At 53.4% G+C, this 14,455-nt stretch overlaps 1 protein-coding gene across 6 annotated transcripts in view; it reads left to right on the top strand.

Moving 5' to 3' along the window:
• Nucleotides 1-6,844, top strand: part of PLXNA1 (plexin A1) — a 107,474-nt gene extending 100,630 nt beyond the window's left edge. For 5 of the 6 annotated variants that reach the window (XM_035546737.2, XM_035546736.2, XM_035546741.2 and 2 more), the window contains exons 31-32: nt 2,758-2,908; nt 5,909-6,843. In XM_035546737.2, coding sequence (XP_035402630.1) covers nt 2,758-2,908; nt 5,909-6,004 — 247 coding nt within the window. In that variant the 3' untranslated portion in view covers nt 6,005-6,843. Of the gene's footprint in view, nt 1-2,757; nt 2,909-5,908 lie in introns of all 6 variants that reach the window. The other variant, XM_035546740.2, reaches the window with a different exon arrangement.
• Nucleotides 6,845-14,455: the final 7,611 nt, after the last annotated feature.

Here is a 14,455-nt window from a genome sequence, read left to right as displayed (position 1 = left end):
TCTGTATTTTGCTGAGGACCCTTCCCTGTTTTGGTGTCTGAATTAGATACGGGATGAGCCAAATGAAAGGTGTCCGGGCAACAATAAGCATCATGTTCTCTAGTTTGCAACTGTGGGACTTGGTAGCCTAAATCATCCTTTGGATGTTTGCTTGTACACAGTTATTTTTGCCGCACCGTTGGCATGCCTGGTGCTTTGCAGGCAGGTACAGAGACAAGATTCTTCCCTCCAGGAAGGTATGGCTTGGATCAGAAGAAAAGATGTCTCTGAAATATGATGTCTAAGATGAGAGATGAGCTGCATTGTAATAGGAATAAGTTCTTTGCAGGGAGCTACAGGGGGCTTTGGAGTGGGGTCCCTTAGGAGCATCACAAACTTCGCTGCCTTTAAGCGCAGGGTGAATTTCTCCGACCTTGCCATCTCTGTGACAAAAATACTCAACACTGTGTGCGCCTGGAGAGAAAAGGTATAAAACCGTTCTGGAGAGAAACATTGGTGTAGACGTGCTTGGTCCCCGGGGAGAAGACGGGAGATGTAACTGGGGACAGATGCTCCTGCCGCCACTTACTGCGGAGCAGGAGGGTGCTCGGCCGCGCTGCCTCGGAGCACGGGGTGCGGTCCCAGCGGCAGCCAAGCAGGGTGCGATGCTTTTCCCACTGCTCGTCTGCTGCAAGGTTTTTTTTCCTGCAAGAGTGGGCGTTTCTGGGTTTTGGCACGGTTATCGTTGCGAAGCTTTGCAGAGGCAGGATCGGAGTGATGCTGGGGTGGCAGAGTGGGACTGATAGTGCCCATAGCATGTCTGTCTGCCACCTGGGGTCAGGCATCCTGAAAAAAGGGTGTCCTGCCAGCCTGGGGCAGAAATAGTATGTTGAAGGGTTTAGGGGGGACCTGGGAAGCACGAGGGGACTGCTGCCAGGGTCCTGGCTATAGCAGGTGAAATGGTAGTCCTGCCTGGGACCCCCACCCATGCAAGCCATACATTTTATTGAATAGTGTTTCCTGTCATCCTTTGTGTCACAGTAAAACCCGGAACGTAGAACTGCTTCGTTTTACCTGCACATCTTGTTATGGCAGCCACAGAAGTTCTCTTCTTCAGTGGGTCTCTTTGTACGTTCACCTCCCATGAGTCCTTCCCCTCAGGGGCCTCGACCTCCACCTAAGCATATGTGGAAGGTTCTCTGTGGGGTTTCTGTGCTGATCAACACTGACTGAAACTCAGAAAAGTTGGCCTTTTTTTCCCTAATATTCCTCTGCATGGAGGGAAGCAGTGCCAGCTTCAGGGGACATCACATCTAGCAGTGGCATGGATCTCTTGATGGCCAGTTGAAGAGGCCCTCACCTCAGACCACTGTTCTCCTTTCTTCTCGTCAGCGTTCAGGAAATCTCTCCTCACCCTCTGGGTGCGGGTGAGCCTCCTTGTAAAAATGGCCCCAGTATTTTACCACTAGCTGAGTCGAGCACCACGGGATGGAGCAGATCCTCGTATTCGTCTCCTCAAGAGGTCTCGCTGCCATCTGCTCCTAGCCAAATGCTTCAGCTGTGTTCCACCTCAGCGTTCGGCTGATGGTGCTAATGATGCTAATCACCGTACCAGAAACTTTACTGAGCTGTTTGAAGAGTCACGAGGAGTAAAGCAAACATGGGAGGGCCTTGGGATCTCTGCTTCCAGGTGGTGGGAGCAGGCAGGGTTTGCTTGCTGTGGGTAGGGTTTCTTTCTCAGTAGAGGCCCGTTGACCCAAGCGTGGTTTCCTCAAGCACCTCAGGCTGTCTTTTGACTTTTCACCTGTGAATGCAGAGACTGTATCTCGGTCATAAAATGTCTGCTGGTGTCTTTGAGAAGCAGGCCTGTCATGTCCAGCTGAACTGTCCCCAGTAGTGGCTTTTCCTCAAGGGACGGAGAGGCCTTGGGGCTGTGGGGTGGGCCCCTCGCCAGCCCACTGCGGCGTCCGCTTGGTGTAACCCCCCTGCTGCCACGGGATGCTGCTGCTGCCTTCATCCCCTCAGGTTTTGCTGAAGCATTATATTCTGGTTTCCCACTATGACTCTGGATGACACGAGCCGTGGCTGGGTTCCCATTTATTTGCTGAGCGTGTCGCCGAGGCCACTGTGGGATGGGATGGTGAATCTTCAGGTGTCCCAGGAAGTGTGAGGGTGTATCTCACTGGTGGCCACCACCATAGAATGGAACTTGACAGAGTTCAGGAGGCTGTGTAACTGCGAGGGCTCGAGGTGAGGCTGTCCCGAGTGCACGCCCTGAACATTTCATTGAATGCCAAGTGTCATCCTTGGCTTGGTGACGCGCCGAATTCAGGAGGATGGTAACAAATCCTTACATGCTGCCGCAGGCTTGAAGGATTCTGGCAGATGGGTTTCATTGGCAAAACAGAGGAGCAATGGGACAGGAAGGAGAAAAAATATATGGTTTAGGAGAGGGTGGGGAGTCCCTCGGAGTGGCGGATCCTGGCTCCCCAGCGTGATCGGCGGGGCTGGGCTCAGGCAGCGCGCTGCGGCTCGGAGCTGCTCCATCGGCGGCGTGTTGCTAATGATGTTGACCCCTCCGCGAAGTGCCGGGAGACCTCTCGGTGAGCAGCAGCATTGTAATGAGCGATGGTGGTGCAGTGCCGCGCCGAGGAAAGCTGCTCTTCGTTCTGCCTCTCCAGAGACCGTTCCCAGAAAACATCACAGAGGGAGCTCATCCCTTTCTGCCTCTCCCTCTTTCTGACCCGCTCTTCCATTTCTCCTGCCTCTCCCTTGCAGATATTATGCAGATATTGCTAAAATGCCAGCGATCAGCGATCAGGACATGAGCGCGTACCTGGCGGAGCAGTCACGTTTACACCTCAGCCAGTTCAACAGCATGAGTGCGCTGCACGAGATCTACTCCTACATCACCAAGTACAAGGACGAGGTAAGATGGGGCATCAAACCTGGGCTGCGAGCCGTGTCACTTACCCCCTCATTTCTGCATTCTCCCTTTTTCCTGTGGATAAATACCCTGTGAAATTGGGGAGGGCAACTCAGTCCGTGCCTGTGCCCGGAGGTTTAGGTGCCCTTGTGGCGTTGTGTGAGCATACTGGGATTGTGGGGTGGGTCGTTCTCTTCTCAGCGTGGCTTCACCCTGGCTCAGAGCAGGCTCTGGAGAAGGGTGGAGGTGATGCACGGGGCTGAAGGCAGGGGGAGCATAGATGGGGGCCAGGCATGGAGCCAGGAGCTGGTCAACAGCCCTGGCCCCGCTGCTGCTGTGTCAGCTTTTATCCGTGGTCCTTCCTGAGCGCCTGTGCTGACAGGCAGCGCTTCATTCCCCTGTTTTCTGCAGGGAGCAATGTAGGAAACACCTATTTTTCTTTTGCTGTGTGTGCATTTGGCATGTGAGCTCCGCGGAGCTGCAGAGCTGGCAGCATTATCTCGGTGTGCCTCTTCTCTCTGCCCTGCCCGCCACGACGCCGTGGTGGCACCAGCACCAGGACTGTAATGCCATCAGCCAGCTCTGCTCTCCGGGGATGCTAGAGGATGTGGTGGCCTCTTCAGTGCTTTCTTTGTGAGCGGTACTAAGGATGGTTAAAAACCCTCCTGTCGTAATTTATACAAATTAACTTCGCCAAGCACCGCTCAAATCCACACCTTGCATCTTTTTATTAAAGCAATAAAATATGTAACTACAGTAAAATGTAGATCCATACATATAACAGGATAATACAGGCTTTATTCTCCCAATAAAGCAGACTGACGACTGGTTGAATGGTGGCTTATTTAGGTGACAGAGCGCTGGCACGTCCCCTTGCTCAGGGAGAGAGGGCCCTGCCGCTGCCCTAACAGAGCTGGCCCTGGATTTAAGGGCAGTGGCAGGACCATGGTGGCCAAAACCCCTGTGTGGGTACATGATGGTCACCATGCACTGGTGATAATGCTCGCAGGACCTCTGTGCTGCTCCCCAAGGGCCATGGGGTGGCATGTCCAGGAGGCCCCCATACCTCTGGCTGGTGGGTTGGCCACCGAGGGCTTGTACAACAGCTCTGTGGCTACCATGAGAGGGGATGAAGAGCAGTTTGGAGGATCCAGATCAGCCATCATCTCTCAGCCATCAGGTGTTTGCTTCCTGCAGGCTAAAATTCCCCAATCCTTAAACAAATCTTAGGTGAAAGCAGGGAGGGGACCGCGTGGCATTAAGGAGCTGCTCTTTAGGGACACAGGTCCTCTTTTTGCCAGCTAACTGCAGCCTGACATCTGTTGAGTGTCTTGCTCTCTGAGCATCACAAGTGTGTTCACAGCTCTCAGGAACTTCTTTTATTATTTGTAATGGGATTAATAAATCGCAGCTGTTCCCTTTGTTTGTTTTCATTCATTAAGCACAATTATATGCAGCCCGATTGCACCCTCTTTGATGCAAAATGGGAGAGAATAATTTTTCCTGTTGTTCAGTGCAATAATATGCTGTCATTGGCTGTGAATGAAAATCATAATTAATTTTCATTTGGGTACTTGCATCTTGGTAATCAGTGGTCCTGGCTCCTTGCAGCAGGTGACAAACCTGGGTCTTCTCTCTCTGCTCGGCGCACGTTTCCTTTTCCTGGACTGATTCCCTAAAGGTGGAATAAAAGAGGACCAGGTAGCTGCAGGGGCAGGCGGTGAATCTTGGAGCACCTTAGCTTGCCGTGGTGTCTTATTGGGAGAGGCAGAAAATGGGAATAAACTCCTGTTGAGCTTCTTGGACCAACCTCCTCTGATGCCAGCTCAGCCACCTTTAAGGCACGCGGGGCTTGGGTTTCTGCAGGAGGGTGTCACGGCCAGGGAGTGTCCCCGGTGGCAGGTTATGTGACAGCCTGGGAGCTCTCGCAGGGTTGCCAGCCCGCGGGCGCTGCAGCAGCGCTCAATCAAAGGGAGCTGATTCCCCATTAAGAAGGTACCTGTAGGGCTCCTGATGGACTTTGCCTGCCTCCTAGTAAGTCTATTAATTATACAACAGTTTGTTTCCAATTATGCGGCCAATGAAATGGTTAATCAAGTCCCCTTTGACGGATGCCTTGATATTTAATTGCAAAAAAAATTTGCTCTCTCAACTGGCTCACCCGAGGAGATTTCTGTCAGCTTTTGTTTTTTTTACATCGGCTTTTCTGCTCTGCTGGCGTGGTGTTAGTGAGACGAGGCTCGTGACGACTGTAGGGCAGCTGACCTCATCCCTTATCCCCACTCTCAGCCTTCTCTTCCACCCTTTCCACCAGCCCTCCCTGGACCAGCGGGTATGGCCGTGTCCCCCGGGGGCAAGGTGACCGTCACCGCCACCCTGCGATCTGCAGGAGGTTGTTCAGAGGAAGGGGTTTTGGTGGAGGAAAGCCATCCTCTCGTGGTCCTGCTATAGCAAGTGCTCCCCTCGTGCAGGACCGGGGCTCCCAGTGAGGCAGGCTTTGCTCTGGCCACTCCATCACCGCAGGGTCCGTCCCACGCCGCTGCCAGCCCTGGGGAGACATCAGCGGGGTTTTCTGGTGGCAACCGAAGCTTCCTCGGTGCGGCACGTCCTTTTGGGTTCATGGATTCACTTTACAGACCACAGCCAAGCTAGTGCTTCTCCAGGACTTGGTAGCATCACTGGAGTCACGGATGTGTTGGGGAGCTGTTAGTGCTGTGGTTTTGAGGTTTGCCCTGCATTTGACACTAGATGTTCATTGTTTTTCATGTCACCTTGTCGAGCTGGCTTCCCATTAGCTGCAGGTGGCACATCCCCGGTGTTACTGCAGCCCGTGGGTGCTCTACCTGGGCACCTCCGGCCCCGTTAGGCATCGGAACCAACCCGTGCTGCCTCTCGTGGTTCCCCATCCCTGCGTGCCCTTCCCCGTGCTGGAGACGGGGAGCACGGAGCCCCTTGGGGCGCGAGGGCCGGTCCTCACCCTCTTCTCTCCCCTCTCTCCCGCAGATTTTAGCCGCGTTAGAGAAGGACGAGCAGGCCAGGAGGCAGCGGCTGAGGAGCAAGCTGGAGCAGGCGATCGACACAATGGCCTTAAGCAGCTGAAGAGGCGGCGGCACGGTGCCAGCTTCCCGAGCGGCGGCGGCGGCAGGAGAGGGGCCAGCGAGCGGCAGCCGCGGGCAGGACACTTTGGGGCTGGGGCCGGGCGCACGCTTCCCACCGCCCAACAAGGAAACCTCGCCCGCCAGCAGGGGAAAAAAAAATCAAAAAGCATCCCGATGACAGCAGCCACAAGGATAAAACACACCCCCCCTCTACGCACACCCCGATGCAACCGGGACGCGGCAGAGACCTTGCAAAGGGGGCGGCCGAGGAGGAGGAGGAGGGAGCCGCGTGCCCCATGGACCCGCTGGGACCCCCGGGGACCCCCTGCCCCAGGCAGAGCCCCCTGAGCCCGTGGGGAAGGAGGGTCGGGACCGCGGGGCTTTCTAGGACGGCGTTTGGATGTTGTTGTTACTTCGGTGGAGGGAGGGGGGTGGGCTCCTGTTTGTACTGTACTTGACTTGCTCTCCCCCCCTTGCCCCCCAGCTGTCTGCCCCCTCTCCTCCTCCCCCTGTCTCTTTTTCTGTCTCTTCCCCCCTTCTCTCTCTCTTTCTGGCCTTCTGCCACTAGTGTTAACTGCTATATTTGCACAATTTACACGAGACAAAATTTTTAATTTAAAGAAAGGAAAAAAAAATATAACAAAAAATGGGAGGGGAAAAAAAAAAGATTCTAAATTTTGCAACAAACTAACAAAAAAACGGTTTTAAAAAATAAGCTAAAGGACTGATGCTGGGGAGATTTCGGGGTGGGGGCAATAGGGGTGGGCAGGAAAGGGAGAAATCCTGAGCTTTGATATTTCTTAAAATACGTCCTGTGCCATGTTTTATTTGAATGTTGTTTAGTGCAAAAAAAAAAAAAAAAAGAGAGAAAAAAATGAAAAAAAATCAAAACAAGAAAAAAAGTGGGAGTTTCGTTAGCTGAGTAGATGCTCTTATTTAAATGCTGCTTGAGTGGTTCCGGAGGCTACGACCTGGCTGAGGGAGACCTGAGAGGAGGGAAGATCCCGAGGTCGGTGTTCCTGTTCCTGGGGATGGCTGAGGGATGGCCTGTGCTGTCTCGGTGTCTGCGAGGTGCTCCGGGTGCTTTTCGGGTGGCGGATGGCTGCGGGTGATCTGGGGCACTTGGGAGGGGACCTGGAGAACCAACCAGCCTGGGTGCTTGATTTTTACCTGGGTGTTTGGTTTTTCCCTGGGTGTTTGGCTTTTCCCTATTGCCTTCCTGCGAGCCACCCACAGCATCAGCGGCTTCGTTTCAGGGTTGGCTCCTCGGAGGGAGAAGGCAGGGACAGGACTGAAATTTTGACTGCATGGTTAAAAACTTTTCCTTTTTTATTTTTATTTTATTATTATTATTTTAAGCGGGGGGGTCATGTCATTTTTTTGTGCTGCCCCAGGGAAGGCGCCGGGGTTGGATCATTGCAATCTGTAGGAGCTCTGCGGGGCTTGCCGCTGCCGGAGGAGCAGCATGGGCAGGGCAGGATGCGACCCCAGGGCAGGGACAGCCGGAGGAGCTGGGTTCCAGGGGGCTGTGGCTGGGTGAGGAGGAAGAGGCAGGGCAGGGAGGAAGCTCCTCAGCTTCTCCTGGCCTTGCTTCAAGCCAGGCTTGTGGCTGGAACTGGGCACCAGCCCATGGAGGGACCAAACACCGGGGCTGTCCTCTGCTCCCCTGCCCTGGGCAGCCCAGGCTGGTGCAGGGTTTCCCACCCCACATTTACCTTCTTCTCTCTCTCTTTTCCTTCTTTCTCCCCCATTCTCACCCCGTTTCCCCTCCGCCGCCTCCGCCCTTCCCGCGGTTCGTGCCTGCTGGCGTTTCACGGGGCCAGCCGGGCTCTCACCCCCTTCCAAACGCCAGGTCCGCACGCTTTTCTGCTTTCCTCAAACAAAAAGGTGCCCAGCGCTGCCCCGACTCGGAGCAGGCGACTGAAACCTTCCAAAAACCGAGCAAAACCATCCCCTTTTCTGTCCTGAGAGCCCCTGCTGCTGCCCGGGCCGAGTGGAGGGGACCACGCTCGGCCAGAAGTGGGTGAGCGCAGAAATCAAACCGGGCAGGGGCCCGCCTGGTTTCTGCCCATTCCCATAAACCGCAAGTTGGGGGGGGGGGGAAGGGAGAAATAATGAAGTTTTTAATTAAAACAAAAAAATAAAAGTGTGTATATATATATATGTGGTTACAATCTAATTCTCGTGCCCCAGTGGGGTGCTGTATAGTTAACTGAAGGAGAATCAAACTGATATAAATATGAAATGAATTTACACAGCCAGTTAAAAAAAAAGGATAAAAAAAAAAAAGGATACCAAATGGTCTGGAAGAAATTTCCAAGCATCTCTCACCATGCAGTACAATCGTTTGAAGCCTGCACATCTCTCATTATGTTGTAATTTTGTTTGGTTTGGTTTTGTTTTAATAAGGAGGGAAAGGAGAAGATGCTGATTAAAAACAACAACAACAACAACAACAACAAAACCAACCACAACAGCAAAAATATTTTAAAAAGAAGTAATAATTGTTTCCCAAACCTATGAACCCCGAGCTGTCGCTGGATTTCTGAGAGCTGTGGGCTGTTGCATGACTGTGCTAGATTTTAGTCTGAGTTGATCTTTTTAAGAAACAGAAAAAAAAAGAAAAACATAAAAAAACCTGCAAGTGTTGAATACTAGAGGTTTGTTTAGACCTGTTATCTATTTTTTTTTTAAATTTGAAGTTAATTTGTCACTTTCTTGTCCAAAAGAAAACAAACGAAAAAAGACTTCAGTGGTTTACACCTCCGGTGTGGTACTCGGAGAGCCTTAAAGGACAGCTGTGCGCCAGCTTCCCCGGGCGCCTCGGTGGGATGAAACCCCCTGGGGGTCCCCTGGGAGGTCCGTGGCAGAAATCTCTGCCCAAATGGTGCCGCGATGGGCGGGAGCTGCAGCGGTGCGACGGCCGGGCTTGGTGCAGGAGCCCTGCGAGGTTGGCCCAAAGGCTCTCAGCTGCGCCACGAGGATGGCACCCAGCGGTGGTGTCCCCGCGATCCCGTGGGAGGGGAGTGGCTGCCTGGACATCTCCATCCGAAAGTGGCTCGGGTCCTCCTGCTGCAGCGGTAAGAGCACCTGGGGACGCTTTGGTGGCTGCTACGGAGCCGAGCGCGTAGAGTTTTGGTGGTTATTAGGAGGTGGTGGGACCCTCGCTGTTGCTGGTTGGAGAGGATGGAGGGTTTTTCTGAGAGCATCCCCAGGTGGCTTTCTTGGCCCTGGTGTGGGCCTGGAAGCTTGCTGGGGGGCTGTGCCGGGCAGGGTGGCAGTGTCACAGCATCACCGGGCTCTCGGGGCTCCTCTTGCTGCCTGGTGGCTCCCCGCACCTTCCCCAGGGCTGCAGGAGGGAGCCGGGCTCCCCTCGCGCAGCCCGGTGTCCCCAACCCCGTGGCAATGAGGCAGAGCCTGTGGTGTGGTCCCGGGGATGGGCTCGCCTTGTCTTCCTCCTGGGGGCAGCCCCGGGGGTTTGCTCCACCCGAGGAACCCCTCCGAGGGGTAGCGTGTCCCCCAGGGTCCCCTTGCTGCTGGTTCCGGGTGCCTCCGTCACGGAGGGTCACGTCTGGGGGCGCGTTGCAGTGCCGCCCGCAGCCCCCGGCGCTCCTTGGTGCTACCTTTGCCTTTCGCGTGATACCCAGCGTCCTTAATCCTGCAGGCAGCCTGCCCTCGCTTTTTGCCCCTGCCTGGGGAAGAAAAAGGTGGGGAGAGGCTGGGAAGCATCCTCCACGGGGTGTCCCATACCGGTGGCACCCTGCGTGCCCCCTGGCCTGCGTTTTGGGGAGGGAGCCGGGAGGAGGCGAGACCCTGCCAGCAGCCAGCAGGTCCCTGCCCGCCCCCACTTCCCACATTGCCTTTTCAGTCTGAGGTTCCCAAAAAACACAGCCCAGCCTGGAAATGTCCCTGGGCCGCTTGTCCTCCATCCTGTGCCTCGGGACGGCGAGCAGGGGACAGGTGGTGGGGTCCCCACAGCCTCACCCGGTCCTGACCAAAGCGCACAACGAGCTGTCCTTTAAGAAAGCGGGGCAGGGGGTGGAGGGAACTCATGTGAACCCAGCGAAAGGCAGAGAATTTTAATAGTTTTAAACAATTAAATGGGCAGAAAAAAAAAATCCGGAGTCCTGATTAATTTTCTGTGATTGTTTTAGACTTGAAGCAACAGGCCAGCGCGGCTGGTCACACGCCCTTTGATCGTGTAAATATCCTGCTATTTCCTATTTTAATGTTCTTCAGATTTAGTACTTGTAAATAAACACACGCATCAAGGAGAGATTAAACATTTTTGCTAACGCCGGTGTCTGGCCTGTGTTTCTGGGGCGGTGCAGGCGGGAGGAGCGTGCCCCAAAACAGCACAGGGCCGTGCTAGTGTTGTGGGGTGTGCCCTGGGGACCGCGTCCCTGAGTGGCTCAAAGCCCAAAGGGGGGATCTGGCATGGGGGTACATAGGCCGAGGGGCTGGAATGTGTGTCCCTGCTGTGTGGGGTCAGGGCCGTGGCTTTGCCCAGCATGAGAACCAAAATCCCACCAACTAAGCTGCTTTTTTCCTGTTTTCTTCGAGCCGTCCCCTCCTGGGACCAATCTCTGGAGAAGTTTGGGTGGCTGTAAGATCGCAAACATGTCTTTTGTCTGCATTTACCGTATGTATAAACTGGATGGGTTTTGTTTTTCTCTTGTGGTTTTCCTGCTCTCCAGCATTGAGGCCATCAGCAGCAAGCATTGGACCTCCACTATTTTAGCTGTGCTGCCACTGAAGCAATGATTGTTTTGATCTTTTTCCCATCTTAAAAAAGAAAAAAAAAAAAAAAAGGTTTTCTTTAACCAATCTTTCAAATACTTAAGGAAATCCTGTTTGTATTGACCTTTGTTCATATTTGGATGGATTTAACTGCATGGAATAGGAAAGAGCCCCCCCATCTCCCTAGGTTTTGTCCGTGCCACAGGGCACGGTGGATGCGCAGGCACCGCGCTGGGAGCTGCTGGAAGCTGAGCAGGTGGGTGCCTCTCTGCACGGGAGCTGGGCTGAAGTCACACTCTCCAAACGTTTCCATTCTAACATGTAGCTCAGACAGTTTGAGCCCACTCAGAAGTGGCGTTTGGCAGATCCACGAGTGATTTCTGCAGGGTTTGGTGCTTTAATCCTATGCTTTTTTTCCCCCTTCCCTTTTATTATTTCCTCCGCTGTTTTACTGGGGGAAAAAAAAAAAAAAAAAGCTTTAAAAACCTACCGGTTGGCAAAATAAATGAATATCTAATATTTCACCATCTCTGGGATGTTCTTCAATACCATTTGCTCTGTTTTTTTCCAAGGAGCAAGAGCTGCTGGCACGAAGCCAGGGCCTCCGCCGACAGCTACGGATGTCTTTGTTTGCCTCCCGAGTTCCAGTGCCGAGCTAAGCAGAAAAAGATTATCAGGGCCCACGAATGATTGTATAATCAACAAATGCACTTTATTTGATTAAATGATAAAAGGCGAACCTCCCTGTGTGGCCCTGCCGCCAGAGACGGCAGCAATCTGGCAAAGCCTTGGCCTTCATCCGCCGCACGTGGGCACCCGCCGTGGCTGCCCCTCGAGGGCTGGAGGCCCCGAGCTGTGCAGTGCCACCTCGCCCTGGGTGGCTCCAGGTGAGTGGCACGTCCCCAGCTCCTCGGGGTTGGGACTTCAAAACCCTACACACACTTTTGTGGGGTCTGAAGGGCTCAGCTGGGGCTTTCTGCACAAGTCCTTTTTTCCTGCAGCATCACCGTCATCTTGTGATTTCCCTTTGGACCTGGGTGTCTTCTCTAGCTCCATGGGGATGCTCTCCTGCCTTTGGGTGTCTCGCTCTGGAACCCTTCCTTCATTTCTCTCTCTAATAAATGTGGTGTGGGCCAGCACACGCAAATGGAAGAGCTAATGCCGTGGAAGGCACTGGGCTCAGTGCTGTGCATCATCTTGGGGCACACCACGTAGGGACCCACAGTCTGCAGCACGGGGACATGTCGTACTCATATCCTGGGGAACACACTCTTGGCTCTCAGGGGACGTCAGGCTGGATGGGGTTTTGGGCAACCTGGTCTAGTGGGAGGTGTCCCTGCTCAGTGCAGGGGGTTGGCAACAGCTGATCAACCCAAACCATTCTATGGGCCATGTGCCTGTGGGACAAGGTCAGTCCCCAGTAAAGCTCCTCCTGCCTTGGTAAGGTCGGCTCCAGAAAGACGAGAGGGTTTGACCTGGAGATTAATTCCTCCTTACCTGCCATCCCCCTCCACACACACTTGTTTTCTTCTTGTGAGCACTGATGTGATGAGGTCTATATATATATAGGCACACAAGAGATGTATACATATATAATATATATATATAAAATGTATAATTATGCATATAATGTAGCATCGATTAAAACCCAGCTAAAGCATTAGCATGGGATGCGGGTGGCAGGCAGTGTGCGGGGCTCAGACGTCCCACGGGGAAGATCAGAGCAGCTTCACGTGGCCCTGGGAGGAGAAGGATGCGATGGGGGGTTTCTTTCCGAACGAAGGTGGTGATTAAATTTCTTCTGAGCTGCTAGGGAAAAATAAAAATAAATTCCATAAATTGAGAAGGCAAAGAGGGCTGAGCAGAGAAATACCCCGCCTCTTCACCCTGCCTGGACTAATGAAAATCACAGCCATGCTGGGAAGTGATTGGTTTATGTTTGTTCTTTGCTTTAAATGTAGTGGTAAAAAGCCCACAGTTTGGGGCTTGGCTTGGAGGTGAGATCGTTAGGAGGTAGCAGGCGATGGCTGATGCGCGTTAATGTGCCAAGAGCTGCCAGAGCTTCTCTTAAAAAAAAAAAAAAAAAAAAAAAGGGCAAATTATTGCTTCGGGAAAATGACCATCTCCCCCAGTGGAAACAGAGCAGGGGGAGGGGGAAAATTGATTTACCCTGAATTTTGTGGCATTGGATTGACAGCTCTGGAAACACGATCTGTGCCCCTGCGGAGCCGGGGGTGGGGGCTGGCCGGGCAACACGCTCCTGGGCACAGCTGGCTGCCTCTTTTCAGGGGCTGCCCCTTTGTTGAGGCTGGAGACTGCGACTGCGGCTCTCGGCCGTGACTGTCAAGAGTGATTTGTCCATGTGGTGAAGTTGGTCGGGAAAAGTGGCTGTTGGCATCTCCCCATCCCTCTGGTCCCCAGTGGCTTGGGTCTCCACAATGTGGCTGGCATGGGTGGCCACCAAGGTCACCCCAGGGTGCTGAGGGAGCCCCACTCCTCCAGGGGCTCTGAAGATGGTGGCCGTGTGACTTTGCGCATCCTATTTCTAGGTGTCTTTCTCAGCATTAATGCTGTCGCAGCGGGCTTGGACCGGCCTTCCCCTCCCTCTGCTGGAAAGAAACAGAAATGTCCAATGTCCTCCCCAGGACATGGATGGGGCCGGGCGACTCGTGCAGTACCCTGGGTGCTGGTGGTGTCCCCGGCTCCGCTCTGCAGCCGTGGTGCCACCAGTAAGGAGGCTCCTGGTAAGTGATGGAGAGCAGCGTGGGATTATTTCTTGCCTCTCCCCTATCACAAGGGATCCTGATGCACATTGCAAAAGGGGCGAGTAGTTCACAGCCCCCCCAAACCATCCCAGTGAGGGAAACTGAAGCATGAGACTTTGTTTTGCCCAAGGTCATGCAGAAGGGTGCGGCAGGGAAGAAACCACCCGTGACCCACTCTGAAATCTCTTGAAACCAGGCTTTTGTTGCCGTCCCAGATGCTGGGGCCACTTTGGCTGTCACAGCATCCTGAGCTGGAGTTTTATTTCTTCCCCAACCGGATTGATTTTTATTTTTATTTTTTTTTATGAACGAAATTCTCCCTTCGCAGCTCCTATTCTCTCAGGGGCTCTTCCACTCAGCAGTAGCCCAATTTCCTTTTATAGTTCGTACAATGACTGTCCTAATTACAATTAAAACCAGGAACGCTCTAATCAAATCTTTTACTATTCTAGACAAACTCGGAAAATGAGTAAAATTAGTGACACATGGCAAAAAAAAAAAAAATGTTGGGGTGGGGGGGAAGTGCGTGAGCTGGTGGTAATGCAGATTGGGCATTGAAGAGGGCAGCAGGATTTCGGTGCTCATCTGAAGCCACTGAATCAGCCCCCAAACCCAAATGGGGTTAAGGCAGAGCGATGAGGAGTGAACCGTGGGGTCACTGGGGCAGAAGGAAGTTGGTGAGTAAATAACAAGCACGGAGAGGAGCTGGCGTCTCCCGTGGCTTGAGTGTGGGGCCAGAGGGGTTTTGCTGCAACGGGAAGTCACGGGGTGGTTATTTTGTGTTTTCTGAAGGGCTGGATGCTCCATCAGGTCTCACAGCTCTGATTTAGCCAGGGAAACTAGGGGTGTTGAGGCGCCAAGCTTTGGGCTCCCACATGTTTGTGTTTGGGAAGTGAGGGCAAAGGAGGGCTCAAAGCAGCAAAGGGTGCCGCTTCGTGGCACCATGT

The sequence above is a fragment of the Cygnus atratus genome, chromosome 10, assembly GCF_013377495.2.
Source record: "Cygnus atratus isolate AKBS03 ecotype Queensland, Australia chromosome 10, CAtr_DNAZoo_HiC_assembly, whole genome shotgun sequence".
Classification (NCBI taxonomy): Eukaryota; Metazoa; Chordata; class Aves; order Anseriformes; family Anatidae; genus Cygnus; species Cygnus atratus.
This window is presented reverse-complemented; position numbering and strand designations above follow the sequence as displayed.